This window comes from Erinaceus europaeus, chromosome 20, assembly GCF_950295315.1.
Source record: "Erinaceus europaeus chromosome 20, mEriEur2.1, whole genome shotgun sequence".
NCBI lineage: Eukaryota > Metazoa > Chordata > Mammalia > Eulipotyphla > Erinaceidae > Erinaceus > Erinaceus europaeus.
In genome coordinates, this window is record NC_080181.1 from 1,522,214 (window position 1) to 1,550,100 (window position 27,887).

Below are 27,887 nucleotides of genomic sequence, written 5' to 3' on the forward strand. Positions count from 1 at the left end.
AGCGGCTCCCAGGGTGAGCCGGGCGGGTGCGGGCTCGGGCCCTTGGCTCCGGGCACAAGGCGTGTCCCCGGCCTGTGCGTGTCTCCCCGGGGAGGGGCCGGGCGGCGGGGCGCCCAGCTCAGAGCACCCTCGGCCAGCACCACCCCTGCCCCTGCTCCTCCTCCTCCTCCTCCTCCAGGATGGCGCCCTGGGCCAGCACCACCCCTGCCCTCCCCCTCCCCCTCCTCCTCCTCCTCCAGGATGGCGCCCTGGGTCAGCACCACCCCTGCCCTCTCCCTCCTCCTCCTCCTCCAGGATGGCGCCCTGGGCCAGCACCACCCCTGCCCCTGCTCCTCCTCCTCCTCCTCCTCCTCCTCCTCCAGGATGGCGCCCTGGGCCAGCACCACCCCTGCCCTCTCCTCCTCCTCCTCCTCCTCCAGGATGGCGCCCTGGGCCAGCACCACCCCTGCCCCCTCCTCCCTCGAGCATTACAGTCGTTCTCTGACAGCGGCATCATCACAGGCACCCCCAGGCCTGGGCCCGAGGTGTGTGAGCCCTGCAGCCGCGCCTGCCAGGACACCTGTCACTCTGACACTGCGCTGTCAGCTTTTAGTCCAATGTGAGAGGGCGGCGAAACACACCGCTTGCTGGTGCTGGAGACACGGGTTCGAGTGTGGCCCCACCCCGTAGAGGGAAGCTCCCTGCTCTGGTCTCTTACTCTGCTCTGCCACTCTGCCTAGAGATAAGTAGCAACACTGAACCAGTGCAGAACCAGTGACATTTTACAAACTCAGCTGGGCAGTGGGAACAAGACTAAGGGTGTGATTGCTAGGACACGCGAGGCTCCGCAGAATACTCGCCAGCTCTTTCAGTTTGGCACACATTCTGCCAGTACTGTGGACTCTGCTGGGCGCCAGCTCCCACACAATGCTGTGCGGTGGCAGCACTCCTGGTTTCTGGTACTGAAACATGATGTCGCTGTTAGAAAAACCTAAATTGAAAGTATACAGAGAGGGAGTCGGGCGGTAGCACAGCGGGTTAAGCGCAGGTGGAGCAAGGACTGGAGTAAGAATCCCGGTTCGTGCCCCCGGCTCCCCACCTGCAGGGGAGTCGCTTCACAGGCGGTGAAGCAGGTCTGCAGGTGTCTGTCTTTCCCTCTCTGTCTTCCCCTCCTCTCTTCATTTCTCTCTGTCCTATCCAACAACAACTACAACAATAAAAAATAAGGGTTGTCGGTCTGGCTTCGCTAGAGGGACTCATGGCTGGGTTGTACGCAGTGTCTCTTTATTCATGCAGGACACAGCACAATCTAAGCCAAGCTAAGCTAAACCTAACAATACAACTTCAACTTACCACTACCAAAATGAACAATGTTGTTCTTATATACTTATATAGGGTGTAAAGAGGATGTGATGTAGAGAGGGTGGAGAGAAAGGTGACTGGTGGAAAATCAGGATGTGACAAGGAGAGGGGGCGGAGCAGGCAAGAATTCTACCACTGAACCACCAATGCCCTGGAGGGAGTGTGGTGCTTTATGTAAATGTAAAAGTGATTTATGTAAATAGGCCACTTTGAATGGGATCAAACCAATCCCTATACAGGCACACCGGTGCTTGGTTAAGCCAGGGGGAGCTGGCAGACTACCCAACAAAGGGCAACAAAAGAGAATAAATAGATAGTAAAAAATTAAAGTATACAGGGGTTGTGTTTTTTACCCATCTAAAATTAATTCACAAGAGTAAAATGTCTCACTGCTGAAAAATAATAATTATTCAATTAGAAACATATTTGACATAGTTTAAATCTGACTTTATAGGACTTGGAGCCTACTAACTAGTTTGCATTTAATTTTAGGAGACCAGATTATTTAAAAAATAAAAGCTGTTATTTGGTAAACTACTAAAGCATATTTTGTAGAAGATGTGATGTTTGAAATTATTCTCTTCTGGGCTAGCATTTGATAGCCAGTTTTAAGAAACCTGTGACTTAGGGAGGAAAGCCTGAGATTTCCTGAAAAACTTTTCAAGTGATGCTGAGTAAGACATGTGCAGATTAACAAGATGTTCCATTAACAATTTGAATGGGAACTCTCAAGCACACCCTTGGAAGTTGTTTTCTTTGCCTGTGGTTGGCCTGATGTGGGATTCGCTGCCTACCTCACATTTCTCTTACAGTGAGGGCGTGGGGTTGTGTGTATTTTCCTTTGCGCTTCTCAGGAGCTGATCACTATAGCTTAAAATGCTAGTCTCTGTGCACATGTGCCTGTCTATGCCCACTTTAAAAGACTTTAAAATCAGATTTTCAAAATAACTGGACATTGAATCTATTTACCAAGAAGAAATGGCTTGTTAATGAATAATTTGGGGGCTGGGTAGCGGCACACCTGGTAAAGTGTACACCGTACCATGCACGAGGACCCAGGTTCAAGCCCCACCTGCTAAGGGAAAGCTTCATGAATAGTGAAGCAGGGCTGTAGGTGTCTCTCTTTCTTACTCTCTCCCTATCTCCCCCACCCCTCTCAATTTCTCTCTGCCTCCATCCAAAAAAATACATGAATATAATAAATTTTTTAAATAATTTGAAAAGCTAACCATTTGTTTTCATTTCTCTTAATGATCCAAATTATCTTTTTTAAATGTTTTAATTTATTTTTTTATATTTGATAGGACAGAGAGAAATTGAAAAGGGAGAGGGAGATAAAAAGAGAGAGGGACAGACACCTGCAGCCTTGCCTCATTCACAGTTGCAAAGCTTCCCTACCCACTGCAGGAGGAGAGCTGAGGCTCATACTGGGGTCCTTGAGCTCGGTAATGTGTGTGCTCAACCAAGTGTAACTCCACTCAGCCTCTCAAGTTTTCTTATGCGTATTTAAAAAAAAAAAAACTAGCCTGAAAACGTGCTTAATTTTCAGCGTAAATGTCCCATATAAAATAGGTAAGGCAAAGAGCCTGTTGTGGAAGGGGTTGAGAGTCCTCTCCTATTATCCAACAACTACTTAAATCTCTTAATTCACAAGCTTTACTAGTTAATAAGTACCCTGTACTTCCAAACCTTTATGACCTGCCCTTGGAAAACTGCCAACAGAAAGTGACTAAAGAAAATTATTCACATGTCCTCTTGCTTTGGCAACTCCCCTTCTAAAGTTAAAGGAGGCTCATTGGACATTTCTCAGTTGGAGTACTGGACACCAGAAGCTGTCTTCCTGTGAGGACAGAGACCTCAGTGTCCTGTTGTCGTCCTCTCTATCTGTATAACTGCATGAAGAACGTCCCTCCCAGAGCAGCCGCTGTCCACTCGTGGTGCCCCTGCATGGTCCTGAGCCCTGCCCAGCAGTGTTTCACCTGTACCTGTACGTCAGTCCACACAGCCAGCGAAACCAGAACATGGCCTGTGCCGAGTACTCCTTTCATGTGCCCAGTCTACAGGAGCTTGCTGGAGGTAAACACAATCCTAACTTTGAAGGCTGTTTATTCTAAGGGGGGAAATACAAAGAGAATTAAAATGAAGTTCACAGTGGGAGAAACAGCATGATGGTTATGCAGAGACTTGCATGCCTGAGGCTACTGGGTCCCAGATTCCATTCTCAGCACTACCATAGCCAGAGCTAAGCAGTGCTCTGGAGAAAGAAAGAAAGAAAGAAAGAAAGAAAGAAAGAAAGAAAGAAAGAAAGAAAGAAAGAAAGAAAGAAAGAAAGAGAGAGAGGAAGGAAGGGAGGAAAAATGTAGTTCATGAGATATCTCTGAAGTGCCAAACTTACTTCCCCCTTCTGAACTATGTTTAGTGAAAGCCCTAAAATCTGCCCCTTCAAAGAACTGTGCTCATAGGTTAGAGCTAGGGGAAAACTGACAAAGGTTTCTTCCTATACCTGCGAGCTTTTAGAGGTACTTGCTTGGGTTTTTCTTTCTGTGTATATTTTTATTTATTTCATCCTGTATGAACAAGAATTTCAGGTAGCTTCTGAAAGCAAATTAGAAGACAAGCAGACAAGCATATAAGAAAATGAAAATGGAGGGCCAGGTGGTGGCGCACCTGGTTAAGTGCTCATGTTACAGCGCACAAGGACCTGGGTTCTAAGCCCTGGTCCCCACCTGCAGGGAGAAAGCTTCACAAGCAGTGAAGCAGGCTATCTCTGTCTCTCACTCTCTATACTACTTCCCTTTACATTTCTCTCTGTCCCATCAAATACAGTAAAGTTTAGGGGGCAGAGCGATAGCTCAGCAAGTTAGCAGCACATGCTGAGAAGTCCAAAGACCAGTGCAAGGATCCCGGCTTGAGCTGTGGCTCAACCCACCTGCAGGGTAGTCGCTTCACAGGCGGTGAAGCAGGTCTGCAGGTGTCTGTCTTTCTCTCCCCCTCTGTCTTCCCCTCCTCTCTCCATTTCTCTCTGTCCTGTCCAACAACAGCAGCAGCAATGGCAACAGTAACAAAGGCAACAAAATGGGAAGAATAGCCTCCAGGAGCAGTGGATTCGTAGTGCAAGCACCAAGCCCCAGCAGTAACCCTGGAGGCAAAATAAAATAAGATAAAGTTTAAAAAATGAAAATGGGCATGAAATAAGGGCGGGAAGAAGACTAAGGACTGTGGACAGCCAGCCTGTTAGAAAACTAACATCTAGTTCCTTCAAGGGATTGCTTATGCCCTTCAAAGGCGTAGATATGTACATCTCGATAGATCTTTGTCCTCTGGTCCCCAAAAGACAGGCACCAGAGGATAGTGTTTCTCTCCAGAAATTGTAATTATCATAGACTGTAAGTTGTCTTATGTGTGTACAACAGAGCTGAGATATTTCTACTGCCTAAATATGTTAACTCCTAACAGTACTAGTGACGACAGTGTGGTGCACAGAAAGGTTGAGGGAAGATTTGATAAGTGCTGATAATTTTTTTTTTACCAAATGTTTAACAGTCCCCTTCCTTGTCCTTATCAGTCCTGCAGAAGGGGCTAAAGGAAGACTTTGCTCAAGTCCAGGTCTCTGTAGTTGACTGTCCTGACTTGACTAAGGAGCCTTTTACCTTTCCAGCAAAAGGTAAGCACTGTTTGCATATAGCTTCTGCTTTGCCTCACCTTCTGAAACCAGAACTGCTTTTTTTAAATTGTATGTACTTATTGATAGGACAGAGAGAAATTTGGAGGGGAAGAGGAGACAGAGAAGGAGAGAGACGCCTACAGCCCTGCTTTACCACTAGTGAAGCTTGCCCCTTGCAGGTGGGGACCAGGGGCTTGAACCGAGTCCTTGTGTGTTGTAATGTGTGCTGTAATATCTCTCTCTCTCTCTCTCTCTCTCACACACACACACACACACACACACACACACACACACACACACACGTGCGCACACTCATCGCTCTGGCTGCTAAGGTGCTGGAGACTGCATCTAGGGCCTCAGAGCCTCAGGCATGAGTCTTTCACAGAGCCAGTATGCTGTCTCCCCAGCTCCAGAATTACTGCTTAAAAATCGCCTTAAATTACCTACAAATTAAGGATACTGTCACAACTCTTCAATTGTGTTTAGTTCTGTATTTAGCTTTCTCTTAGTAGTCATTGCCTTTTTATACTCTCTGGAAAACTATTTTATAAACTTTTTTAAACTTCCACAGCTTATATGACATAGTCAATAGGCTAGAGTCCTTGATAGTACCTAATTACTCAACTGATTGTTATGGAGACTTAATTTTCATGTTTTTTATTTTTACAAGGCTGGGATCTTAAAAAGTTTTATTGTTGAATCATCCATTAAGTACTTATATCTTTCAACAAATGACCATCCAGCCAATGTTTTAAGGTGAGAAGGAAAGGAAATTAAATATTCATGGAAGAAATGTAATTTGTCAGATGATGTGGTGGGTCTCATAATTTTCATAACACTGGAAGGGAAGCAGTAGCCCTATTTATAGTGAGAAAATAGAAGCTCGCAGAGGTCTGAGAATTTCTACAGATCTGAGCTGTGGAAACCACACCAGGGTTCAAATCCAGGTCAGTTTCCAAAGTCCGGCCTCCTTACTGCCAAGAGACGTTTGAAGACAGACAATTCACGTTTTTTTTTTTTTTTTTTATGGAATAGAAGTTCTGAACTCTTGTTTTTTTGTTGTTGTTTGTTTGTTTTTTTTTTTTTTGGTCTGACAAGTATAAATTTATTTATTTGCTTTGGATAAGCCAAATGATCCTAGCCTTCAGACCCATTCAAGTAGGGAGGGAGTGCTAAATGTTCTTTTGGAGGTTTTATTTTCTTTTTTATTTTAAATATTTTATTTATTTATTTATTTATTGAGAGAGATGAAGAGAGACACACACACACAGAGAAGCACCAGAGAACTGCACAGCTCTGGCTTATTGTGGTACGGGGGACTGAACCTGAGACTTTGGAGCCTCAGGCAGGAGAGTCTTTTTGCAGAACCATTCTGCTGTCTACATGTCGTGTCCCCGTCCTCGTCCCCCCCCACCACCTCTTTTGGAGGTTTTCAATTTTTTTTTTGTCTCCAGGGTTATTGCTGGGGCTTGGTGCCTGCACTAGGAATCTAATGTTCCTGGAGGTGTTTTTTATTTTTTTCGTTGTTTCTCCTTGTTGTTGTTATTGCTGTCGTTGTTAGATAGGACAGAGACGACCCGAACTGCCCCTGCGGCTACAGACAGACTATGACCCACATAGTCAACGACTGCCACCTCTCCAGGTTCAAAGGAGGTCTCGAAACTTTACATCAGGCTCAACCTGACGCTGTTGACTGGCTACGGAAGAAGGGCAAACGCTAGAAGAAGAAGAAGAAGGACAGAGAAAAATCCAGAGAGGAGAGGAAGACCGAGAGAGGGAGAGGAAGGCAGAGAGGAGGAGAGAAAGACAGATACCTGCAGACCTGCTTGTGAATAGAACCCACTGCAGGTGGGGAGCTGGGGGCTCAAACTGGGATCCTTAATCTTATCTGAACAAATGTACAGAGGGGAACATAAGGAGCAAAACCCAGAAGTCCCTGCCAGTTTTACAGCACTTCCTAAGAAATGCTCCAAGAGGTAGCAGACAGAGCCCCAGGAAGAGAAGTTTCACTGTGAATAATGGAAAAGGCAGACAAAGTACACACTGGTCAGGAAATGAGATTACAGAGCAGCCAAGGAGACAAGAAAAATGGCCCTAAGGCCCCCTAAAGGCCACTGTGGGAATTCCTCCTGGTATATTCAGAATCACCTTGAAATTAAATCCAGGAACGCTGGCATCTGTACTGGAAATATAGTAAAGAGTCTGAGTGAGGGTTGGGATAACTTTCAGCCTTTTTTGACAGTAGACATAAAGCAACAGTTAAAGGAGGATAGAAGGGTGTCACCCATCTTAAGCTGAAAGCAAAGTTTGATGGTGCAGAGTCCACTGAAGTTGCCAGGAACAAGAGGAAGAGGACAAACTTGAAAGCCCACTTCTGTCTCCTTGTACACAGCTTTGGTAGGGAGCTTTGAAGTGATACCTCTCCAGCCTGTCAACAGATCTGTCATTAGGTTCACTGACATAGTTGGGTACTGGTCTTCCTAGGCTGTCCAGGTGTGCTGACATAAATGACTGTGAGGGGGAGTCGGGTGGTAGTGCAGCAGGTTAAGCACCTGTGGTGCAAAGCACAGGGACCGGCCTAAGATCCCAGTTCGAGCCCCCGGCTCCCCACCTGCAGGGGGGTCGCTTCACAGGCGATGAAGCAGGTCTGCAGGTGTCTGTCTTTCTCTCCCCCTCTCTGTCTTCTCCTCCTCTCTCCATTTCTCTCTGTCCTATCCAACAGTGATGACATCAATAATAACTACAACAATAAAAAAACAAGGGCAACAAAAGGGAATAAATAAATAAAAATGACTGAGGGGTGGGGTAGATAACATAATAGTTACGCAAAGAGACTTGCATGCCTGAGGCTCCGAAGTCCCAAATTCAATCCCCATACCACCATAAACCAAAGTTGAGCAGTACTCTGGTTTTAAAAAATAGGGGGCTGGCAGTAGTATAGTGGGTTAAGCGCACATGGTGCCAAGCATAAGGATCGTGGTTCAAGCCCCCGGCTTCCCACCTGCAGGGGAGAGTCACTTCACAAGCAGTGAAGCAGGTCTGTAGGTGTCTGTCTTTTTCCCTTCTGTCTTCCCTTCTTCTCTTTGATTTCTCTCTGTTCTATCCAATAACAAGTGCAACAAAATGACCTCAAGGAGCAGTGGATTTGTAGTACAGGCACTGAGCACCAGCAGTAACCCTAGAGGCAAAAAAACAAATAAGATAAATAAATAAAAATATCTTTTAAAAAATAGATGAAGTGACTGTGGCTATCTAGAGCATCCTGAAACTATTGAAGCTGTGTGTTTCCAAACATTTATTATTGGGGAATTGCTTTACACTCGACAATAAATACAATAGTTATAACATTTCCCAGTTTTCCACATCCAAAAAATTTTTAAATGAAAGGGTTCTTGTATTCTTTATGCATTTTGCAAATAATGTGATAAGTGCTGATACTGTTTTGTCAATCAATACTGTTTTGTCAGTCTTAATTGTGGCTATTGGCTATTCATCCTGAGTTATCAATTCTGTGTACCTATACTTCATAAAAAGAACAAAACAGCCCAGACCAACTTGTGCTTTGAGGCTATGAGCAGATGCCTTTTGGAGAGCTGCAGCTCAGGCTGGGCTGGGACACGGCCATGAGCACATGGTTAGCTGCAGGTAGTGTATCTTTGGTGATACAGCATTCTGCTGCCCTCTCAGCTGTGAAAATGTGTGTGTGTGTGGGGGGGGTTTAATCAGCTCACAGTTAATAAATAAGCAATGTCTCATATGTCAGAGTTTTTTTTTTTTTTTAAGATTTAACCTGACAGAAAGAGAAACCAGAGTTATCACTTTATCCTATGTGATGCCAGGGATCGTACTCAGGTCCTCATGCTTTCAAGTCCAAAGCTCTAGCCACTGAACCACTTTCCAGGAGTTTCAAACACACTACAACTCTGCATTATCAGCAGAGAAGAGTCGTTGAATCAAGGAAAGATCAAGAGCCTTCACTACTGGGTGGAGGGTAGATAGCATAATGGTTATGCAAAGAGACTTTCATGCCTGAGGCTCCAAAGTCCCAGATTCAGTCCCCTGCACTATACCACCATAAGACAGAGCTGAGCAGGCCTCTGGTAAACATAAAGTAAAAAAAAAAAACCTTCACTACTAAACACAATTTACAGCACTATTGTCTTAGGTTGTGTTTAGAATGCCAAAATGCTTTTAAAGTTAAATAAATAGCACTGCATTTTTAGATGTCGGCCTTAGTTTTAAAATGGATTTTTTTTAGGCATCTGTGGAAAAACAAGAATTGCAGAACTAGGAGGCGTGCCTTACTTATTACCTCTTGTAAATAAGAAAAAAGTAAGTATATTATTCTTCACATTTTCACTGAGATTGTAGAATTTGGATCAATTTTTCTTTTTGTCATTAGATCTACTAACCATGGTGGCAAGAAAGTGTTGACAGACTCAGTAATAAAAATTAAGAACTATAGGGGGTTTGTGTAAGTTACAATTTAAGTAACATTTTTCTTCTTGTTTAGGTTTATGATCTAAATAAGATTGCAAAAGAGATCAAGCTTCCTGGAGCATTTATACTTGGAGCGGGGGCAGGCCCTTTTCACACTCTTGGGTTTAATTCTGAGGTCAGTATTTACATATACTTTGATTTTACTGAATTGACATTCCTTTTGCCTTTTTCTTCTTATGGCCCTGTCTCTGACAAACCTGCTGTCTGGATGAATTGTGAGGGGTCAATGCCACACCCCTACAGACTTGCTACTGTTTGATGCGGATCTGAGCATCAGCACATTCTCTGCTGGTCCAGCTGGCTGGAATGGAACGCTGCTGTGCCTTCAGACTTTGGTAGAGCAGATCCTGAGTCTGAGAGGAGCCTGAGACCCTTCTGTAGTCTGCTGAGGACCTGAATTACAAGACTTTAATTCTTTTTTTTTTTTTTTTAAAGATTTTATTTATGAGAGAGATAGGAGGAGAAAGAACCAGACATCATTCTGGCACATGTGCTGCGGGGGATTGAACTCGAGACCTCATGCTTGAGAGTCCAAAGCTTTACCACTGCGCCACCTCCCAGACCACAAGACTTAATTCTTAAATCAGAGACTACCTACTTTTTCTATAAATTGTTACTTTTGGTTTGAGAGTAGCTATCAGGCAATAAATATTTAATGAATTAGCAAACTTCCAGACCAAATAGTAGGAATTTACCCCAGTAGTACAATGACTATGTACAAAAGCCAAGATTAGGGCGGAGGGTAGATACATAATGGTTATGCAAACAGACTCTCAAGCCTGAGGCTCCAAAATCCCAGGTTCAATCCCCCACACCACCATAAGCCAGAGCTGAACAGTGCTCTGGTAAAAAAAAAAAAAAAAATTATTTATTATTATTTTATCTTTTAATTTAATTTGTCATTGGATAGAGACAGAACTTGAGAGGGGAGGGGGAGATAGAGAGGGAGAGAAACATCTACAGCACTGCTTCACCACTTATGAAGCTTTCCCCCTGCAGGTGGGACCAGGGGCTTAAACCCAGGTCCTTGTGTGCTGTATGTAACATGCACTCTCAACCACGTGAACCTCCGTCTGCCTCCCCCCCAAATTATTTCATGATTAGAAGAGAGAATGACCTCTTCACTCCAATCATCCTCTCATAACCTTTTTAGACGTGTGACTATTACTTTAGTCATACAAGTTATCTTGCAAAAACTTAATAAAGTTTCCCTAGTCTATAATAGGAAAAAGGCTAAAGTTTAGAATAAAAGTTGCTTCAAATATTTTATTTATTTTGGATATAAGCAGAGAGAAGTAAAAGAGGGAAGGTGAAGACTGAGAGGGAGAGAGCCAGCACTGCTTCATTGCTCAGAAAGCTTCCCCCCTGCAGGTGGGGAGCAGGGGCTTGAACCCAGGTCCTAGTGCATTGTGACATGTGTGCTCTATCAAGTGCACCATCAGCCAGCCCCATTAGAATAAAAACTGTTACAATGTTATAGAGATAGTGTAACAAGTGTATGGAGGCTGGAGAAATAGCTAACTGGGTAAGACGCCTGCCTTGCCATGGGGCCAGGTTCAAACCCTAGCACCACACAGGAGTACTATAGCAGAAGCGCAAGAGCTGGTGCTGTGTGATGCACCTCTCTCTGTCTCCCCCCCTCTCTGGATGACAAAGCAACCCTAAAACACAGAAATCACATTTGTACTATGCCCTGGCTTATCAAAAGAAAAAAAAGGGGATGGGGTCTGGTGGTAGCACAGCAGATTAAACGCACATGGCACAAAGCGCAAGGCCTAGTGTAAGGGTCCTGATTCTAGCCCCCAGCGCCCTACTTGCAGGGGAATCACTTCACAGGCAGTGAAGCAGATCTGTAGGTGTATTTCTCTCTCCCCCTCTTTGTCTCCCCTCCTCTCTCCATTTCTCTCTGTCCTATCCAATGACAGCGATAATAATAATAATGACAACAAGGGCAACAAAATGGGAAAAATAGCCTTGAGGAGCAGTGGATTCATAGTGCAGGTACCAAGCCCCAGCAATAATCCAGGAGACAAAACAAACAAACAAACAAACAAAACCCTGTAAACATTTTATAAAGTTTTTTTTTAAGTTTTGTAATATTTGTAAAACCTTAACACTTGAAGCTAAAATAGTTTGTATTGTGTGATCCAGGAGGTGGCACAGTGGATAAAGCATTGGATTCTCAACCATTAGGTCCTGAGTTCAATCCCCAGCAGCACATGTACCAGAGTGATATCTGGTTCTTTCTCTCTCTCCCCTATCTCTCTCATGAATAAATAAAAAAATTAAGTAGTTTGTATTCCATGTGTTATTCTTAGGTCTTGAAATAAAATGTCTAAATTCTAGAATAGACTAATTTGGTGCATTACTTAGGACAGTCTCTTAGACACACTGAGATGGACTAATCACCTGTCGACTCTTCTTTCCAGTTTATGCCAGTCATCCAGACAGAGAGTGAACACAAAGCTCCAGTGAACGGAAGCTACTTTGCCCGAGTCAACCCTGCAGATGGAGGCTGCCAGCTGGAGAAATACAGCAGCAAGTACCGTGGCTTCGGGTGTGCACTGCTAGCTAACCTTTTCGCCAGTGAGGGCCAACCTGGAAAGGTGATTTTGTTCATAAATGCTCTGATAGATAAAATTTGAATTTTTACTGCTACATTATGCCTTTCTTAAAAAGCAAAATCCAAAGGACAAGATAGGGGAGATAGCATAATGATTATGCAAAAAGACTTAAGTCCCAGGTTCAATTCCCTATCACCACTATAAGCCAGCTGAGTGGTACTGTTTTTGTTGTTGTCTGTTTTGTGAGTTTATTTTTATTTAAAGTCCTAATTTCTAATTCCTTTTAAATTTAGTATTGGACAGAGACAGAGAATTGAGAGTGTGGGAGAGAGGAGGCCAGGTGGTGGTGCACCTGGTTGGGTGCACATGTTATAATGTGTTAGGACCCAGGTTCAAACCCCTAAGATCCCACCTGCAGGGAGAAAGCTTTTCAAGTGATGAAGCAGTGTTGCAGGCGTTTCTCTGTCTCTCTTCTCCGTCTCCCACTTCCCTCTCCATTTCTGGCTGTCTCTATCCAATAAATAAATATAATACCAAATTTTTTATTTTAATTTATTTATTTTTAAAATATTTTATTTATTTATTAATGAGAAAGACAGGAGGAGAAAGAGAAAGAACCAGACATCACTCTGGTACATGTGCTGCCGGGGATTGAACTCAGGACCTCATGCTTGAGAGTCCAATGCTTTATCCACTGCGCCACCTCCTGGACCACCAAATTTTTTTATTTTTAATTTAATTTTTTTTAAATCTCAGAAGGTAGTTTCTCTTTTTTTGACATTATTTATGTCCTTTTGTTGCCCTTGTTTTATTGTTGTAGTTATTATTATTTAAAATTTTTTATTGGGGAATTAATGTTTTACATTCAACAGTAAATACAAAAGTTTGTACATGCATACCATTTCTAAGTTTTCCATATAACAATACAACCCCCACTAGGACCTCTGTCATCCTTCTTGGACCTGTATTCTCCCTCCCAACCACCCCAGAGTCTTTTACTTTGGTGCAATATTATAGTTTGGTGCCATGTTATAGTTATTATTATTGTTGTTGCTACTGATGTCGTTGTTTGATAGGACAGAGAAATGGAGAGAGGAGGGGAAGAGAGGGGAGGAAAGATAGACACCTGCAGATCTGCTTCATCGCCTGTGAAGTGACCCCCCACTACAGGTGGGGAGCTGGGGCTCTAACCAGGATCCTTACACTGGTCCTTGCACTTTGCGTCATGTGCGCTTAACCCGCTGTGCTACCACTGGGCTCCCTTTATTTATCTTATTTTTACCAGATCACTGATTAGCTCTAGCTTATGGTGGTACAGGGTATTGAACCTGGGACTTCGGAACCTCAGACACGAGAGTCTCTTTGCATAACCATTATGCTATCTACCCCTGCCCTCAAATAAATTTTTTAAAAAAGGGGGGGGGACAGACACCTTCACCAATCATGAAGATTTTTCCTTGCAAATGGGGACCTGGGGCTTGAACCTGGGTGCTTGTGCACTGTAATGTGAGCACTTAACCAGGTGCAGCACCACCTGTCCCCTATTTGTATTTTTTTAATATTTTATTTATTTATTCATGAAGATAGGCAGAGAAAGAATCAGACATCACTCTGGTACATGTGCTGGGATTGAATTTGGGACCTCATGCTTGAGAGTCCACTGCGTATCCTTCCAGACCATCTGAAATTGTTTTTCTTTTTCTTTTTTTTTTTTTTTTGCCCCCAGGCTTTTTGCTGGGCTCAGTACCTGCACCATGAATCCACTGCTCCTGGAGGCCTTTCCCCCCCCCCTTTTGTTGCCCTTGTTGTTGTAGCCTTGTTGTGGTTATTATTGTTGTTGTTGATGTCGTTCAGAATAGGACAGAGAGAAATGGAGAGAGGAGGGGAAGACAGAGAGGGGGAGACAAAGATAGACACCTGCAGACCTGCTTCACCGCCTGTGAAGCGACTCCCTTGCAGGTGGGGAGCCGGGGGCTTGAACTTCGCACCACCTGTGCTTAACCCGCTATGCTACCACCCGACCCCCAAAATTGTTTTTTATTGGCTTTGGAAAGATAGGTTGAGAAATATTCACTTTAGTCTTCCTGGAACAGTTACTTATTTTCATTTTTTGCGTGGACTTGACTTTTTTCTCCCCCTTGGGAACAATTTTGTTTCCTGTTTCTTCCAGATCACTAACTGGCTCCTCTTTGGGAGAATTTTTTCCTCTTGAGAAGAGTTACAGTGTTGGCTGTCTCAAGATCACCATTAACTAGCCCAGTCTTGGATTTGGAGACAAACTAACAACCCAATCCAAAAGCACCTAAGTAATAGATCATAAGATAACCCAGTTGTGAATAATTCTCAGAGTACTACAGAGTGAAAGTAATTTAAAACTGGGATTAAGAGGGAGTCGGGCTGTAGCGCAGTGGGGTAAGCGCAGGTGGCACAAAGCACAAGGACCGGCTGAAGGATCCCGGTTCGAACCCCGGCTCCCCACCTGCAAGGGAGTCGCTTCACAGGCGGTGAAGCAGGTCTGCAGGTGTCTTTCTCTCCTCCTCTCTGTCTTCCCCTCCTCTGTCCATTTCTCTCTGTCCTATCCAACAACGACAACAACAACAATAAAACAACAAGGGCAACAAAAGGGAATAAATAAATAAAATAAATATTTAAAAAACAAAAACTGGGATTAAGAATAACACTCAGCCGGGCTATAGTTCTTTTTTTTTTTTTTTTTCTATAGTATTGGATAGGATAGAGAGGAATTGAGGGGGCAGAGAAGGTAGGCAGGGAAACAGAAAGAAAGATACCTGCAGATGGGCTTAACTGCTTGTGAAGCGTCCTTGCTGCAGGTGGGGAGCGGGGCTCAAATCTGGATCCTTGTACATAGTATTGTGTGTGCTTAACTGGGTGGACTACCACCCAGCCCCCCACTATAAGTTCTTTTTTAGTCCATGAAAGCATGAGTAAAACTTCCTATTAGTATATAGTATTGGGGCCAGGTGGTGGCACACCTGGTTGAGCACGTTACAATGCATAAGGGCCCGTGTTCAAGCCCCCAGTCCCCATATGCAGAGGGATAAACCTCACAGTGGTGAAGCAGTGCTGCAGGTGTCTCTCTTCCTTTGTATCTACCTCTTCTCTCTTGATTTCTGGCTGTCTTTATCCAATAAATATAGTAAAACAGGGAGTAGGGCAGAAGTGCAGCGGGTTAAGTGCACGTGGCGCAAAGCACAAGGACAGTGTAAGGATCCCAGTTCGAGGCCCGGGCTCCCCACCTGCAGGGGAGTCGCTTCACAGGTGGTGAAGCAGGTCTGCCGGTGTCTGTCTTTCTCTCCCCCTGTCTGTCTTCCCCTCCTCTCTCCATTTCTCTCTGTCCTAACAACGACATCGATAACAACAACAATAATAACTATAACAACCATAAAAATCAAGGGTAACAAAAGGGAAAATAAGCATTAAAAAATTTAAAAATATAGTAAAACAAATTTTAAAAATTATATATATATTAACCAAGAAATTAAAAATTACATATATATAATTAGCCAAGATCTGTATGTTTTTTAAAAAATATTTATTTATTTACTTTTTGTTGCCCTTATTTATTTTTATTATTATTTTTTATTTTTTCATCAGAGCACTGTTCAGTTCTGGCTTATGGTGATGCGGGGGATTGAACCTGGGACTTTGGAGTCTCAGGCATGTTTGCATAACCATTATGCTATCTACCGTCCTTTTAATATTTATTTATTCCCTTTTTGTTACCCTTGTTGTTTTATTGTTGTTGTTATTGATGTTGGATAGGACAGAGAGAAATGGAGGGGGAGGGGAAGACAGAGAGGAGGAGAGAAAGACAGACACCTGCAGACCTGCTTCACCGCTTGTGAAGTGGCTCCCCTGCAGGTGGGGAGCCAGGGGCTTGAACCAGAATCCTTCTGCCAGTCCTTGCGTTTTGCACCATGCGCGCTTAACCCACTGCACTACCACCCGACTCCCATTGCCCTTGTTTTTATTGTTGCTGTAGTTATTATTGTTGTTCATGTTGACATCATGTTGTTCATGATGATGTCATCATTGTTGGGTAGAACAGACAGAAATGGAGAGAGGAGGGGAAGACAGAGAGGGGAAGACAAAGATAGACACTTGCAGACCTGCTTCACCACCTGTAAAGCAACTCCCCTGCAGGTGGGGAGCCGGGGCTCGAACCAGGATCTTCACACCAGTCCCTGCGCTTGGCGCCACGTGCACTTAACCCACTGCGCCACCGCCCGACTCCCAAGATCTGTATGTTCTAAGTAGACAAATATTTCCTTGATGGCTTTGACTAAAGATGCTTCTTTTATCACTTAACTGACTAGACTTTTGATACATGGAATGATATATATATGTATGTCCTCTCTAGGTCATTGAGGTGAAAGCCAAAAGAAGAACTGGAGAACTCAACTTTGTGACCTGCATGAGACAAACTATTGAAAACCACTATGGAGATAAACCTGTAGGGATGGGAGGTACTTTTCTTGTTCAGAAGGGAAAAGTCAAGACCCATATTATGGTAAGGGACTGTGTGTGTACATGCCCATATAATCTGAGGGTTTATTTCATTTTTTTAATATATACAAGAGTGCAGACAGTTTTTGAAGATAATGATTTCATTTCCCTCTCTCTCATGAAATAAATAATAACACACACACACACACACACACCCACACACACACCCACACACACACCAGAATACTGCTCAGGTCAGGCTAATGAAGGATTGAACTAGGAACCTCCAAACATTAGACATGTGAAAGTCTCCCATACAAACCACTGTGCTTGCTCAGTCTCCAGTTGAAGAAGTCAGACTCTCTCTCTTTTAAATAAGGCTATAAAGGCTAGGGAGATAGAATAATGGTTCTGTAAGACTTTCAAGCCTGAGGCTCCAAGCTCCTAGGTTCAATCCCCAGCACCACCATTAAGTCAGAGCTGAGCTGTACTCTGGTAAAAATAAACAAATAAAGATAATTAAAAAATAAAAATAAAGGTACATTCAAAGAAAAGTGGGAAGCTATGAAAAGAAAAAAATAGTAGATTTGGGAGTTGGGCAGTAGTGCAGCGGGTTAAGCACTTGTGGCGTGAAGTGCAAGGACTGGCCTAAGGATCCCGGTTCAAGCCCCTGGCTCCCCACCTGTAGGGGGTGTCACTTCACAAGTGGTGAAGCAGGTCTGCAGGTGTCTCTCTTTCTCTCCCCGTCTTCCCCTCCTCTCTCCATTTCTCTCTGTCTTATCTGACAACGACAACATCAATAACAACAGCAATAACTACAACAATAAAAGAACAAGGGCAACAAAAAGGAAAATAAATGAATAAACAAATTTTAAGAAAGAATGCTTATTTTTTTAAAAAAATAGTAGACTTATCCCATGATTTTTTTCATCCTATACACTTTAGTGTCTAAACACTAATTGGTTATCCTTTTGAAAAATGAAGTGAATAACTTCTTTTGATGCCAAAAATAGTCAATACAATGTATAAAAGAGTATTCAAACTTTTTCTTTATGGTGCAAAGTGCAAGGGCCAGCTTAAAGATCCCGGTTCGAGCTCCTGGCTCCCCACCTACCGGGGAGTCGCTTCACAGGTGGTGAAGCAGGTCTACAGGTGTCTGTCTTTCTCTCCCCCTCTCTGTCTTCCCCATCTCTCTCCATTTCTCTGTCCTATTTAACAATGATGACATCAATAACAACAACAATAACAAGGGCAACAAAAGGGAAAATAAATAAAAATGCTTAAGGGTGGAGAGTAGATAGCATAATGGTTACACAGACTTTCATGCCTGAGGCTCCAAAGTCCCAGGTTCAATCCTCTACACCACCATAAGCCAGAGCTGAGCAGTGTTCTAGTAAAAATAAATATTTAAAAAAATATAATTAGTGGGTGAATTAATGGTTACAGTAAATACAGTTGTTGGTACAGCTGTAAAATTTCTCAGCTTTTGGGCAGGGGTAGATAGCATAATGGTTATGCAAACAGACTCTCATGCCTGAGGCTCTAAAGTCCCAGGTTCAGTCCCCTGAACCACCATAAACCAGAGCTGAGCAGTGCTCTGGTAAAAAAAAAAAAAAAAAAAAAAAGATTTCTCAGCTTTCTGCAAAACACTCTTAGCCCCAACCTAGGTCTTCCTCCACCATCATGCACCAGGACCTTAAAGCCCCCTCCCCTAACTCCCCCCCTTAGTGTGCCAAACCTTACTCTTCTTTTTAATTATTTTTTTTAACTTTTTAATTTCTGTATTACAGAATTCTATGTCGACAGGGGTTTGAATCCACACCATTCCCACCACCAGAGTTCTGAATCTTCACTCTCCCCACTGCAATCCACCAGTTCCCCTAAAGTTGTAGACATAGGCCAACCATCTTCTCTACAACTATGTTTCCCCATTTATACATAGTTGCCCCTTCTTTTTCTGATACAATCCTCTCTTCCTCTCTAAGCCACTCATAACATCGTAGCTACCTCCATATGTCCCTCTCCTTTTCCTTCTCTCTCCGGGTGCTGATGGAGCTGGAGTGCAGAATCCTCTTATCTTTATCCTTTTTTTTTTTATTATTTAAAAAAAGGGAATAATAATTTTTTAAAGATATTTTATTTCGTTTTAATGAGAGAGATACAGAGAGAATGACCAGAGCACTAATCAGCTCTGGTTTATGGTTGGGCTGGGGATTGAACCTGGGACCTCAGAGCCTCAGGCATGAAAGTCTTTTTGCATAACCATTATGCTGTCTGCCCAGCCCTCTTATCTTTATCCTAAACACTTCTCCCCAGCTAGGAGTATGGACCAAGGTTGCCAAACCTTATATTCTTCTTATAAATACAGCTGTAATTTTCACATTTTAAAAGTCCAGGTTCATTGGGGAAAATAAGTGAACAAACTTTGCTCCCCACCAGCAAAGGAGTCACTTCACAGGTGGTGAAGCAGGTCTGCAGGTGTCTGTCTTTCTCTCCCCTCCTCTCTCCATTTCTCTGTCCTATCCAATGACAACGACATCAATAAGAACAATAACTACAGCAATAAAACAAGGGTAATAAAAGGGAATAAATACCGGTTGGAGCTCCCAGCTCCCCACCTGCAGGGGGTCACTTCACAGGCGGTGAAGCAGGTCTGCAGGTGTCTGTCTTTCTCTCCCCCTCTCTGTCCTCCCCTCCTCTCTCCATTTCTCTCTGTCCTATCCAACAACGACAACATCAACAACAATAACTACAACAATAAAACAAGGGCAACAAAAGGGGATAAATATTTTTTAAAAAAGGGAATAAATCAATTTTTTTAAATATTTATTTTATTTATTTATTCCCTTTTGTTGCCCTTGTTGTTTTATTGTTGTAGTTGTTATTGTTGGACAGGACAGAGAGAAATGGAGAGAGGAGGGGAAGACAGAGAGGAGGAGAGAAAGATAGACACCTGCAGACCTGCTTCACCGCTTATGAAGTGACTCCCCTGCAGGTGGGGAGCCGGGGTTCGAACCGGGATCCTTATGCCGGTCCTTGTGCTTTGCGCCACCTGCGCTTAACCCGCTGCGCTACAGCCCGACTCCCAAATAAATATTTTAAAATCTTTAAATAAAAAAAAAGTCAGGGGCAGGGGTAGATAGCATAATAGTTATGCAAAGAGACTCTCATGCCTGAGGCTCCAAAGTCTCAGGTTCAACACCCCCCCCCCCACCATAAGCTAAAGCTGAGTACTGCTCTGTTAAAAAAAAAAAAAAGTGGCTATCAGAGGGAAGAAATTTGAAGTAATAGTTGGAGGGGGAAAGGAACTTTGGTGGTGGATGTATTGGGTTGCATGCTCACACACTTTTCTTTTGTACCTGACGGTGTAAAAACTACCTCCTGATTTCTATAAACTAATGATAAGTCAATAATAATATATACTTTAAGTACAAATTCTAACTGTGTCCCCAATAAGTAGAACATTTTTCACTTCACATTCAAAATGTCAAGTTGATACCTGACCTCCTTCAGTTCACATTTCTCCATCTGATATGGGGAAGCATGGGAAATATTGCCTTTCAGCTCTGGAGACAAGTTGCACAGAAGTTGTGAACCCTGGTCACCAATTCTGTAGCCACAAGGAAGAGAAACAACTGTCCCCTCCACAGACAGGCAGCAGGCAGCCCCCAGCTGCCAGGTAGCAGCGGTCATAACACACTGCCTCTCACCATCCCCCAGAGAAAAAAATTCTGGACTAGAACATGCTTGCCAGCTATGGCTTAATTTCAGATTCATGAAATCCCTTCCTTAGAATGCCCCATTTACTGCTCTCTAGAGCCTAGAAATATCTTCTTAGGCATGGAAAAGTGTGGATCACCTTTATTCACTACCTTTGTAAAAGAGTATTCAAACTTTTTAATATAGTGAAATTATATATAATTTAACAGTTCAAATCTCGTAATATAAGAACATTTAGCTATTTCATGATTTTCTACTGCAGCCTGCAGAATTTTCTTCCTGCCCACTGAACTGTGATGAAGATGTGAATAAGTGGTTACACTTTTATGAGATGACAGCTCCTCTTGTTTGTCTGCCAGTTTTCGTCTCCAGAGACCCAGTAAGTCTATGTCTGTCTTTTATCTTGCTGTCCACTACCAAGATAATGCTCAATTTTTAGAATTTGCTTCTAATTGGGCACTTCTTATGTTGTTACAGAAGTGTTAGGAAACTCTCTAAAATTATCTTGAATGATAAGAGGTTAGGTGGATGACTACCCTTTTACCTTTAAAATCTTTTTTATTATCTTTATTTATTGGATAGAAACAGCCAGAATTGAGAGGGTGGGAGTTGGGCAGTAGCACAGCAGGTTAAGCGCAGGTGGCGCAAAGCACAAGGACTGGCATAAGGATCCCGGTTCGAGCCCCTGGCTCCCCACCTGCAGGGGAATCACTTCACAGGCAGTGAAGCAGGTCTGCGGGTGTCTGTCTTTCTCTCCCCCTCTCTGTCTTCCCCTCTTCTTTCCATTTCTTTCTGTCCTATCCAACAACGAACAACATCAACAATAACAATAATGACCACAAGGGCAACAAAAGGGGGAAAACATGGTCTCTAGGAGCAGTAGATTCATGGTGCAGGCACTGAGCCCCAGCAATAACCCTAGAGGCAACAAAAAAACAAGAAATCAAGAGGGAAGGAGGAGATAGACACCTGCAGCCCTGCCTCACCACTTACAAAGCTTTCCCCCTGTAGGTGGGGGCCAGGGACTCGAGCCCCGGGTCCTTTCTTTTTTAAAAAAAAAAACCAATAATTTAATTTGTCCACAAAATCCTGTAGAGGGAAGTTCACCAACAGAGAGATAATGAATGCATCAGTGGTAGAAAAACCCATGCTGACAGGTTTTTTTTTTTTCTGGAGGCAAGGCCTGGTGGCTTCTTGATTTCACCTCTCGGGTCCTCTTTCTCTTCCTTTTCTTTTCTTTTTTATTTTGTTTATTTATTGTTATTATTTTTTTTAATAATTTATTTCTTTATTGGGGAATTAATGCTTTACATTCAACAGTAAATACAATAGTTTGTACCTGCATAACATTCCCCAGATTCCCATGTAACAACACAACCCCCACTATGTCATTCATCATTTTTCATGGACCTGTATTCTCCCCACCCACCCACCCCCGAGTCTTTTACTTTGGTGTAATACTCCAATTCCATTTCAGGTTCGACTTGTGTTTTCTTTTCTAATCTTGTTTTTCAACTTCGGCCTGAGAGTGAGATCATCCCATATTCATCCTTCTGTTTCTGACTTATTTCACTCAACATGATTTTTTCAAGGTCCACCCAAGATCGGCTGAAAACAGTGAAGTCACCATTTTTTACAGCTGAGTAGTATTCCATTGTGTATATATACCACAACTTGCTCAGCCACTCATCTGTTGTTGGACACCTGGGTTGCTTCCAGGTTTTGGCTATAACAAATTGTGCTGCCAAGAACATATGTGTACACAGATCTTTTTGGATGGATGTGTTGGGTTCCTTAGGATATATCCCCAGGAGGGGAATTGCAGGGTCATAGGGTAGGTCCATTTCTAGCCTTCTGAGAGTTCTCCAGACTGTTCTCCACAGAGGTTGGACCAATTTGCATTCCCACCAGCAATGTAGGAGGGTTCCTTTGACCCCACACCCTCTCCAGCATTTGCTGCTGTTACCTTTTCTGATGTATGACATTCTCACAGGAGTGAAGTGATATCTCATTGTTGTCTTTATCCCCAGGTCCTTTCACACTATAACGTGTCGCTCAACCAGGTGCGCCACCACCCAGCCCCCCCTTCACCTTTAAAGAAATGAAGACAATGGGATTTTATTTATCTTTAAAGATTTACCCAGAGCACTGCTCAGCTGTGGCTTATGGTGGTGTGGGGGATTTAACCTGGGACTTTGGAACCTCAGGCATGAGTCTTTTTTGCATAACCATTACACTATCTCCCCTGCCCAAGATTTATTTTTTAAATACTTATTTTTTTTTCCCCTTCTGTTGCCCTTGTTGTTTTATTGTTGTAGTTATTATTGTTGTTGTTGTTGTTGGATAGGACAGAAAGAAATAGAGAGAGGAGGGGAAGACAGAGAGGAGGAGAGAAAGACAGACACCTGCAGACCTGCTTCACCGCCTGTGAAGCGACTCCCCTGCAGGTGAGGAGCCGGGGTTCGAACCGGGATCCTTATGCGGGTCTTTGTGCTTTGCGCCACCTGCGCTTAGCCCACTGTACTATAGCCCAACTCCCAAATACTTATTTTTAAAAAATATTTATTTTATTATTTTAATGAGAAAGTGTAAATACAGAGGGAGAGAGAGAGACCAGAACACTGTTCAGTTCTGGCTTATGGTGGGGCTGGGGATTGAACCTGGGACCTCTGAGCCTCAGGCTTGAAAGGCTTTTGCATAACCATTATGCTGTCTCCCCTGCCCAAGATTTATTTATTTATTTATTAAATATTTATTTCCTTTTGTTGCACCCTAGTTGTTTTACTGTTGTCGTTGGATAGGACAGAGAGAAATGGAGAGAGGAAGGGAAGCCAGAGAGGGAGAGAGAAAGACAGACACCTGCAGACCTGCTTCACCGCCTGTGAAGCGACTCCCCTGCAGGTGGGGAGTCGGGGGCTCGAACCAGGATCCTTACACCGGTCCTTGTGCTTTGCGCCACCTGCACTTAACCCGCTGTGCTACTGCCCGACTTCCAAGATTTATTAATGAGAGAAGGAGCAAGAACCAGAGCCTCACTCTGGTAATTCGATTCCAGAGATCAAACTCAGAAATCCATGCCAGCCAGTCCAGTGTCTATCTATCTTTTTATACAGACAGCAGTTGAGAAGGAAGGGGACATGGGTAGATAAGATACATCTGCAACACTGCTTTACGGCCTGTAAAGTCCATCCGTCCCCCCCACAGAGGGAAAGAACCTGGCTTAAACCTGGGCCCTTGCATAATAGAATGTGTGTGCTTAACCAAGTACACCACCTGGCCCCAGTCCAATGTTTTATCCACTGTGTCAGCTCCCAGGCTGAGGCACTGGCATTTTAAATATCCAAAGTCATACTACTAAATATTAGAAACCCAACTAAGATTCAGGTCTCCTATCATACTATTGGCTGTAGATGAAACTGTTCATTAGTGTGGTACTACATATGCTAAAATATATCTTTAATAGTCCAAAGCATCTACCAAAATGCTGGTTGCCTATGTCTTTTGATCTACTTATTATACATTCAGGAATTTATCCTTAAATGTATAGTGAAGTGTGTAGAATTAAAAATATTGTGACAGCACTGCTTTACTGGAAGAACTGCAAATGATTGGATCTGACCCAGAAAACTCAAAAATTATATTGCAGGGGGAAAAAAAAAAGCTGTGTGTAACACAGTATGTACAGAGAACTAACTATCCTTTGAATAAGAAAAAAATTCTCAAGGAATATACATTGGTTCCCTACAAGGAAGGAAGGAAGGGACTTCGGGCAAGAAGTCACAGGAAACATCTAACTGAATGTCATTCTGTAGCCTTTAAATTCTGAATCACATGAGCATATTACTTTAAAAAAAAAATGTAAGTGACCCAGAAAGAGGTGGGTGGTGGTACACGTCATTGTGCACAAGGACTCCTGTTCAAGCCTCTGGTCCCCATCTACAGCAGGGAAAGCTTCATAGTGGTAAAGCAGGTCTGCAAGCGTTCTCTCTCTCTCTCTCCCCATCTCCATCTCCCCTTTCAATTTCTCTGTCTCCATCCAATAAATAAGTGAATAAAAAGGGAAAAAAAGTTAAAAAAAAAAAAAAGTCACCAGGGGCCAGGCAGTAGTAACACAGTGGGTTAGTGCACATGGCACAAAGCACAAGGACCGCCGTGTAAGGATCCTGGTTTGAGCCCCAGCTCCCCACCTGGAGGGGAGTTGCTTCACAGGCAGTGAAGCAGGTCTGCAGGTGTCTGTCTTTCTGTCCCCCTCTGTCTTCCCCTCCCTCAATTTCTCTCTGTCCTACCCAACAATAACGACAACAATAATAGTAACAACAGCACCGATAAACAAGGGCACAAAAGGAAAAAATGGCCTCCAGGAGCAGTGTATTTGTAGGGCAGGCACCGGGCCCCAGCAATAACCCTGGATGAAAGAAAAAAAAAAAACTAAAAAAAATAATAATAAATAAAAAAATAAAGTGACCCAGGATGTGGGCAGTTGATAAAGCATAGGACTCACACTGCTTGGGATCCTGGGTTCAGTCCTCCAGCACTGCATATGCCGGAATGATGCTCCAGTTCTCTCATTAGTAAATTTTTTTTTTTATTGTTGTTGTTGATGTTGTTGGATAGGACAGAGAGAAATGGAGAGAGGAGGGGAAGACAGAGAGGGGGAGAGAAAGATAGATGCCTGCAGACCTGCTTCACTGCTTGTGAAGCGACCCCCTGCAGGTGGGGAGCCGGGGGCTCAAACCGGGATCCTTTTGCCGGTCCTTGCATTTGCGCCACCTGCGCTTAACCCACTGCACTACCGCCCGACTCCCATTAGTAAATAATTTTTTAAATCAGGGCTATGCTGGAGCTTGTTGCTTACATGATGAATCCACAGTTCCTCGTGGCCGTTTTTTTCCTTTTTCTTTGATAGGACAGAGCGAAATTAAGAGGGTAGGAAACTGAGAGGAAAGAGAGGGAGAGACATAAAGACACCTGCAGTACTTGCTGGTGAAACTTCCCCCTTGCAGGTGGAGAATGGGGATAGATCCTGGCTCCTTGCACATGGTAATATGTGCATTTAACCAAGTTTGCCAGTGCCCAGCCCCCAACCCTTTTTAAAAAATAAAATTAACAAGGGCAACAAAAGGGAATAAAAAAATAATAAAATAAAATTAATGGCCTGAGAAATTGCTCACTTGTTAACTACTTTGCCATGCGCACAACCAAGGTTTGAGCCTGACCTCCATCATGTTGAAGGAAAACATTGATGTTAGGATCTCTTTAACTTTCTCTCTACCTTTCTGCCTCTCTGTCTCTATTTAGAAAAAAAGGAAGGATGGAGAGAGGGAAAGAAGGAAGGAAGAAAGGATGGATAGATGGATGGGAGAGTTATTGGGTTTTTCTTTTTCTTTTTGGCCTCCAGGGTTATTGCTGGGGCTTGGTGCCAGCACTATGAATCCACTGCTCCTGGAGGTCATTTTTTCCATTTTATTTTTTATTGGATAGGACAGAGAAACCGAGAGAGGAAGGGAAGACAGAAGGAGAGAGAGAGACACCTGCAGACCTGCTTCACTGCTTGCTAGGCAACCTCCCAGCAGGTGGGGAGCCAGGGTGTGTCCTTGCTCAACCCAGGGAGCCACCACCTGTCCCCCCCCCCACTGGGTTTTCCTATGTAAAAATGTCAAGACTTTTCCAACAATTAACAAGTGAAAATGTTTTCCCTCTTTAAACAAACTCTATTCAAGATAATTTGAATGCTAATCTGACTATTGTCCTAGGGCTTTGATTTGCGGTTGGAGCACACTCATCTTTTTAGTCACCATGGAGAAGGAGGACACTACCATTATGACACAACCCCAGACAGCGTGGAGTATCTCGGCTACTTCTTACCTGCAGAGTTTCTCTATCGTATTGATCAACCAAAAGAGACTCATTCATTTGGGCGAGATTAAGTCAAATTAAATTGTACTCATTTAGAAAAAAAGAATTAACTTTGGTTACTCAACAGATTAATTCACTAATTGATACTATTATAAAGTCCAAAAGAAATTATTATAACCCTTTAAAATGAAAGGTATGTGTGGTCTGAGAGGTGATGCAGTGGTAAAGCTTTGGACTCTCAAGCATGAGGTCGCGAGTTCGATCTCCAGCAGCACATGTGCCAGAGTGATGTCTGGTTCTTTCTCTCTCCTCCTATCTTTCTTATAAATAAATAAAATTAAAAAAAAAAGATAGGTATGTTATTACTTTGTAACTCTGTCCTAGAGATTTTGGGGAGCAAAGATTCATAATACGCTAGCTCTCACGATTTTTTAACTCAGTAACAGCAAAATCAGTCTTTATTAATACCTTAAATACAAGCATGATCTGGACTCATGTGACCACTGCTATTAATATAATAAACATTTTCAAGTGAGTCTCACAGCTGCCAAGCTGGTATTTTGGGGTATTAGAAAGGCAGTATTTGAAATATTGATAGCCATCATATCAGTATAGTAGAAATTTTAAATGTTTTTATAAGTCAGTTTTGTTTATGGAATCAAGTGGTCTGAGGGAACAACTTTTCTACTTCTGATGAAGTTTAACCTTACTTAAGAGCTTGCGATTTACCTTCCACAAACATCAGGTACTAAACCATCGGTCTTGAGTCCTCCTTTGATGGGACCATCAATTTGGCAGCAGTTTGCACCTTGCTGGTCATGTGCAAGAGGAAGGAGTGGTCCAGGAGATGGTACAGTGATAAAGCATTGAACTCTTAAGCTTGAGGTCCCGAGTTCAGTCCCCTGCAGCACATGTACCAGAGTGATGTCTGGTTCTTTCTCTCTCGCCTTGTCTTCCTCAAATAAATAAAATCTAAAAAGGAAGGAGTAGAAATAGCATCAAAATGCAACACTGAAGTGACTGTCTTCATTTCTAAGTGAGGTTATTGCTACACTTCACCACTGTCCTGTGTTAAATATAAAAATGTGATCCCTGTTCTTAATAAGTTTAAAATCATACTTTTTACTGGTTGCAATGATCAAAAATTTCCTTGGTATTCCTCTGTATTAATCGTCAGTTAGAAATCGACTGTCGGGAGTCGGGCTGTAGCGCAGCGGGTTAAGCGCAGGTGGCACAAAGCACAAGGACCGGCATAAGGATCCTGGTTCGAAACCCGGCTCCCCACCTGCAGGGGAGTCACTTCACAGGCGTGAAGCAGGTCTGCAGGTGTCTGTCTTTCTCTCCTCCTCTCTGTCTTCCCCTCCTCTCTCCATTTCTCTCTGTCCTATCCAACAACGACAACAACAATAATAACTACAACAATGAAACAACAAGGGCAACAAAAGGGAATAAATAAATAAAATATTTAAAAAAGAAAGAAAAAAGAAAGCGACTGTCTTACTTTTACCCAAGCAAATATGCAATGAGGAGCAACATGCAAATATCGCTACAATATGCAAATGAGCTTTTAAGTACCAAGCATATAATAAATCTTCAAATATTATTTTGATTACCTCTGAATGTTAACTGTTTTGTGAATATACATCGCTAAATAATACTTTTACAGAATCACTAGTTGAAAAATAAAAGTCATATATTCAGAAATACATTGTTTCCTTTTACTGTCTATCTGCAGACCCGCCTACTAGAAGTCATTCATTTCACACTTAGAGACT

At 43.0% G+C, this 27,887-nt stretch overlaps 1 protein-coding gene across 3 annotated transcripts; it reads left to right on the top strand.

Annotated features, from left to right (window-relative positions):
* Positions 1-1,655: 1,655 nt before the first annotated feature.
* C20H11orf54 (chromosome 20 C11orf54 homolog) lies at positions 1,656-27,816 on the top strand. 3 transcript variants are annotated; one of them, XM_007534021.3, is made up of 8 exons: positions 2,171-3,417; positions 4,907-5,005; positions 9,264-9,337; positions 9,519-9,620; positions 11,935-12,111; positions 16,451-16,600; positions 20,519-20,635; positions 26,010-27,816. In XM_007534021.3, exons 1-8 carry the CDS (start codon positions 3,363-3,365, stop codon positions 26,181-26,183), a joined length of 948 nt encoding a protein of 315 aa, XP_007534083.1. In that variant the 5' UTR covers positions 2,171-3,362; the 3' UTR covers positions 26,184-27,816. The 3 variants fall into 3 exon arrangements, with proteins under 3 accessions (XP_007534084.1, XP_007534083.1, XP_060035642.1); XM_060179659.1 differs by lacking the exon at positions 2,171-3,417 and adding an exon at positions 8,540-8,650; XM_007534022.3 differs by lacking the exon at positions 16,451-16,600 and having other exon boundaries at positions 1,656-3,417.
* The last annotated feature ends 71 nt before the right edge of the window (positions 27,817-27,887 follow it).

Coding starts and splice junctions, on each gene's coding strand:
- C20H11orf54 (XM_007534021.3), top strand. CDS start 3,363: ATGGCCTGTGCCGAGTACTCCTTTCATGTGCCCAGTCTACAGGAGCTT. Junction 9,621..11,934: donor CTCTTGGGTTTAATTCTGAG/GTCAGTATTTAC, acceptor TCTTCTTTCCAG/TTTATGCCAGTCATCCAGAC. Junction 20,636..26,009: donor TTTTCGTCTCCAGAGACCCA/GTAAGTCTATGT, acceptor CTATTGTCCTAG/GGCTTTGATTTGCGGTTGGA.